The sequence below is a fragment of the Lagopus leucura genome, unplaced genomic scaffold (genome assembly GCF_019238085.1).
Source record: "Lagopus leucura isolate 7727_CA_CO unplaced genomic scaffold, USGS_WTPT01 Super-Scaffold_100012, whole genome shotgun sequence".
Classification (NCBI taxonomy): Eukaryota; Metazoa; Chordata; class Aves; order Galliformes; family Phasianidae; genus Lagopus; species Lagopus leucura.
In genome coordinates, this window is record NW_024962267.1 from 14,379,511 (window position 1) to 14,385,510 (window position 6,000).

Below are 6,000 nucleotides of genomic sequence, written 5' to 3' on the forward strand. Positions count from 1 at the left end.
ACTACAGCATGTTAAAGCAAGTGTAAGCATAGAGTTAAATTCTTGCTTCTTTGCCACAGGCTAGCACCACCCACCTCCGAGTTAAAACTGTATATTTAAAGCAAACCTATGTGTAACAGATTTAAATGTTAAAATGTCCAAATTATAGTTATCAGCTCCAGTAGTGGTGCCAAGGAAGAATGAAGGCATTTACTGAATGAGCAGATTCTAAGTTATCTTCTGAGTGCTAAACATCTGCTACGGCTCCTCTCAAGTATCTTTTGCACAGCTAATACTATAGTATCTTATGTTCTTCATCAGCTGAAGTATTTGGCTATGGCAGCTGTTTTTTAAAATAACACTTAAGAATATGATGTCAAAAAGGAAAAAAGATGTCAGGACATATAAGGCAGGTTAGCAGTTACAGATATCATTACCATACGTATACTAGAATAATATCAGCTCCTGTAGCCAGCTAAAATGGACAAAAGATTAACTTTGTCTGAAGCCTTTTTTAACTTTGATAAGATGCATGCTTAACAGCAACACATTATTGCAGCCTTATCGCAGACTGTCAGCAGTTTTATTCTAGCCTATTATGTACAAAATTTCAAAACTATTTTAATTAAACCTCTATATAGTCACAATGACTGGGGAAAAGTCATTATGCTTTATTGCTCTATTTTCTTCTTTTTATAAAAAGCATTTGAACTACAACACATACGCTAAAGAGGCAGTTATCTTAAGTGATCTGATTTATGAGTGTCAAAGATCTGTATCATTTAAGATGAGCATTATCTGTTTTATCCTGGCATGGAGATATGCTATCATGACTAGGTAGGACAGCTGCATTATAGGCTACAGGAATGAAGCATTGCACATGACTTTCCTTTAATAACGTTGAAATGAAAACAAATATTCAGATTAGCACTTTCAATTTTCTTTCCACTCAGAAAAGAAAATGAAGTGTTAAGGGTAGTTTGCACATAGTCGCCCCTCTTTGCACAGTACACAGCACCCTAAGGTTATTTAGTAATCTAAAACTTCCCACAGGTGACAGAAACATTGAGTCAGCTCATGCTAAGCTGCCGTTGCTTTATGAAGGTCCTCAGATGAGCAGCAGAAGTGGGCTTGCAGTAGTCACCATGAAGTTGCACTGGCTGTGCCCTGTCCTCTGACAAATTTAGTCTGGGAAAGAGACTTTTCTGCAGCTGCATGGGTCAGCCCACAGTGCTGGTGTGATGGTCAGATCCTTGAGGACCACAGGAGTCCCTTAGCTTTTCTTCTCTTGCCTACCATTCCTGAATTTCTGCCTGTGCACATCGCTCAACTCTGCATACCTACAAAGTGCAATGGATCAGCTACAGTTACTTAGAAAACTGTTAGCCAAACCTTCTTCTAGCCTGCTTACAAAACAACCATCAATTCCTTGTCACATTATGTTACTTATAGGTGACAGTATAATGATTATATTTGCTGTAGGATGTGAAGTGCAGAAATTGAATGATATTGCATCCACTTTGTTACCAGTACTGTTTATATAATATTGTAAGACATCCTACATGATCTGGAAAAAAAAATTGGGTTGATATATGCATATTTCTTTTTGTTCCCTGTTCAGTAATTTGTTCTTTCCATTCATTTATAGCTGATTTTCTTGTACAAATGGAGGGAAAACCAAAATGTTGCTTCTTTAAGTTTAGCTCTAAAATACAATATAACAAAGTAGTAAAGGCACAATTATGGATATACTTGAGGCAAGTCCAAAAACCTACAACGGTGTTTGTGCAGATCCTGAGACTCATTAAACCCATGAAAGACGGTACAAGATATACTGGAATTCGATCTTTGAAACTTGACATGAACCCAGGCACTGGTATCTGGCAGAGCATTGATGTGAAGACAGTGTTGCAAAATTGGCTCAAACAGCCTGAATCCAATTTAGGCATCGAAATAAAAGCTTTTGATGAGAATGGACGAGATCTTGCTGTAACATTCCCAGGACCAGGTGAAGATGGACTGGTAAGTTTACTAAAAAAGCCTCATTTAAATATCTTGGTGTTGGTTTTTTTTTTTATCATTGGAAAGTGATTGGTTGTCTTTTAAGGATAAAAATGGAAATACTGCTTAAGGAATGGACGATAAAGGTTCTATATACCCAATTCTTTCACTCTTTGCTCTCAATAGCAAAATCACTTAGACATTCCTGTGCCTCCATTTTCCTATTTGAAAAATTAAGATGAATTGAAATACCTCAGGGTCATGTTGTAAGGCACTGATTGGAAAATGTTTTGGCACTTACAAATGGATGGTACTATCAAAGTTACATTATTTCCAAACTTGAGAGCAAATACTGCATAATGTGAAGACTTTTTGCATAAAAGAAGCTAAAAGCAATTCAACTCTTTCTGTGATAAGAAATCTGCTGTAGATGGTGTTGAAAAGATTTTTCGCTCAATACATAAGAGAATTTCTCCCTATTCTGTATGCATGTGTTTTCCATTAATGACAATGAAAATTATCTATGTTTACGAACCCTGAGTTGTGCATCTTTTAGTGACAGAATGAATAATTCCTCCTAATAGGAATGTTTGAGTACATAAATTCTGCTCGATGCAATAAATGCATCATAATGATGAGCAAGCATAAAATAACTTGTTTTTTTTTCCTGCAAGGTGAACATAATAAATCTAAAGCATACCAGTTTAACCACAGCATTTTCCTTGTTGCTTCCCCAAGTTGCTAATCTTTTACAACCACAGCTGAACTTGCTGAAACAATCAAGAAATTTCTGCTTTTGAATAAAGTACTAGGAGCATAATTTTGCTTTTACTGCTACACAATAGATCATTCTGTTTATGTAGCTATGAGATGTTTAACTTCATAGCAGCGTAATGCAGTGAAAAGAATCAAGGGGAAAAGCACATCTTAACTGTAGATCCATCACAGATCTGAGTCTTCCGTAGTTGAAAGAGGCCACTGAGATATCAATAATGGCCATGCCACCTCCACCCATTCAAGTATCCAACAAGGTGTTTTCACATATGTGGATAAGCCAAGGCTTTTCCAGAGCTATCATCATCTGTAAAAACAAACTGAATCAAGAGCAATACAAGAAGAGATGCTCTGCAGTCCACAGCAGAGGAAATGTATTTCCTCTTTCCTCCATCTCCTCTCTCCAGCTGCTCTCTGTAGCGGGATGCCCCTCTCCATCACGCCTCTCTCCAAATTGGTTACTTCTGGAAAATGCTTTTCCAGCAGCTGAACAATGTACTGACCTAAAGGTGCGTGCCTTGAAAGGAACCAACTTGAGCAGCAGTTAGCTGGGCTGTTATTTACTCCTGAGGCAACTGCCTGGTCAGTGGCAAACAGGCATATTGCTGAAATTGACATGGGGCAGAAGAAACTTTGGGAACTTTTTCAAACTTATGATTACAAAGGTTAACATTTATTTCTATTCTCAGTTAAGGACTGCGCAAAGACACCTTCAGTAGGAAGCATGTGGCTCAGACATCTGCCCAAAGTGCTCTCCTGGCCACAAGGCTCTCTCACCAGTCAAAATATCACTTGTCCCTCCAAAGTCATTGCAGCATATCCAGCCCCCGGAGTAAAAGCTGTGAAGTGGAAATAACCTGCCTAGCAGGTTATTAATATTTTTCTACTACCACTCCAATCACTCCACCCAACCGTAATTAGAGAGATTTCCTGTCCTCCTGGGTCTGGAGGAGAGGCCTTCCCTGATATCCAGAAAAATCAAATACAGTAACGTTTGAATGGAGGAAATTTCAGATGGACTCACAAAAGGAATCCAGCACAGGTTGGATCCCGCCCTTTAAATGTGTGTGGGGTTTTTTTGGGTTTGTTTGTTTGGAGTTTTCTCCTTTTCGGAGTTCTTCTATAGAGAAGAAAGAAAGAAAGAAAAGCTCTTATTGTAGCAGCAAGGAAAACAACAGCTAAAGTAGGAGCCCAAGATCCTCATAATCTCTGAAGCTTTCTCTTAGCAGTTCAGGAAGAGATAGGCAGAAATTAACACTCTTCATGGAGAAGCAGCAGGGAAATGCTGGTCTTCAGAGTGAAGAAGAGAAACAATCCCTGAGCAGGGAACAAACGTAGCAGCCTTGGGTGAGGAAAAAGTTCTCAGAAGGGTAGAAGTTCAAAAAGGTTTGCAGATGTTATTTGAGAATATGAATTTGATACGTTTGTGTCAGAAATATCTATCTGCATGTTCTTACTCAAATTACATACGCCTACCTTGTTAATACTTCCGATTCCTTTTCCTCTTCTCTCAGAACCCATTTTTAGAGGTCAGAGTTACAGACACACCAAAACGGTCCCGCAGGGATTTTGGCCTTGACTGTGACGAGCACTCAACGGAATCTCGATGTTGCCGCTACCCACTGACAGTGGATTTTGAAGCTTTTGGATGGGACTGGATTATAGCACCTAAAAGATACAAAGCCAATTACTGCTCTGGAGAATGCGAATTTGTATTCCTACAGAAATACCCACACACCCACCTGGTACACCAAGCAAATCCAAGAGGCTCAGCAGGCCCTTGCTGCACACCCACCAAGATGTCCCCTATAAACATGCTGTATTTCAATGGAAAAGAACAAATAATATATGGAAAGATACCAGCCATGGTTGTAGATCGTTGCGGGTGCTCATGAGACCATCGTGAGATCCACCACTTCATAAATTGTGGAAGCCACCAAAAAAGCTATATCCCCTCATCCATCTTTTAAACTGTGAAATTACGTACGCTAGGCGTTGCCAACATCCTTATACTGTACAATCATACAGACCACATATAGCACAACACGAGCTGCAGAATGTGAACTAAAAGACGATAGAATTACCTAAGGGCTGGCTCTGAAACCACGGACAAAGAAGCTACAATCAAAATCATCGGATTTAACAAATGAGTTTCTTACACTGTGAGGGAATCAATATTCAGTCATTCAGACACAAATTTATATGTAGTTTTCAACATATGTTGGTAATCAAAAGCAAGCTCCTTCTCATCCAAGGACAGAAGGAGCAGGCTATTAAATCAACTTCTTCACAGCTTCACTTAATATTGTATTTACAGCAAAATATATACTGGTAATATATACACCACTACACAATACCACCAGAATCATCCTTGAACACTTGAATATATAGTGCAGAGTTGTGATAAGATGAAATTCCACGTAAATGGACAAATCCTGAAGTTAGGGATGGTATATTGTATTTAGCGTGTTTCCATTCCTTTTTTTTCATTAGTATGTTAGTAATCAATGGCAATGGTGCTACGTAAGCAGGCTGAGTAAATAGAAAGATAGTTATCTAAGTGAACGAATTTGGAGTAATAATGAATTTGCCCTATCCTCAGGTACACTATTCAACATTCGCAAGAAAAAGGTTTTTTTTAAAGGAAGGTGAATAGTTTTCTAAATGTAGTAAAACAAAAGGCAGCACGGAAGTCTAACGTTCAAACCATAATCCCATATTGTAATCTGCCTTTGCAACATTACCATTTGCACTATGATAAGCCAATGCAAATAGTTGGTTGCTACAGACATTGTTAAAAAACCACTTTGATATAACTGACTTGTGTAATATGTATGCATCAATATTTTGTAAATAAATGTTTATTTTTTAATCACTGTTGGTATATGTTCATTACAAAAAAAAGAGTGATGTTAATCTGTACTTTAGTTTAATAAACAAAAACCAGTATTCTCTTCATAACATAATTTCCTGGTTTTTAACAGTAATATGAAGGAACAATGCAACAAAGTAAGCCATATGCAGAGAATTAGACCACATTTTGTATTTTTTTTTTTTTATACTAGCATGAGCCATCTGTGGAGAAATGTTGGCTGTTGACATGTTTACAAGATTCCTGTAGGTTTCTCTGGTCATTTCGATCCATACCCCATTTTCCATATGTTGAATGTTATATCCATAAGAAATACCACCACAGAAGACTGCTGCTAAGTGCCCATTATTACACTGTAAATTTTGCAGCAAACT

General features: G+C 38.0%; 1 protein-coding gene across 1 annotated transcript in view; it reads left to right on the forward strand.

Annotated features, from left to right (window-relative positions):
* The window catches only part of MSTN (myostatin), a 6,566-nt gene extending 940 nt beyond the window's left edge, over positions 1-5,626 (forward strand). Inside the window, exons 2-3 of the mRNA XM_042874763.1 lie at positions 1,628-2,001; positions 4,269-5,626. Coding sequence (XP_042730697.1) covers positions 1,628-2,001; positions 4,269-4,649 — 755 coding nt within the window. The 3' untranslated portion in view covers positions 4,650-5,626. The remainder of the gene's footprint in view (positions 1-1,627; positions 2,002-4,268) is intronic.
* The last annotated feature ends 374 nt before the right edge of the window (positions 5,627-6,000 follow it).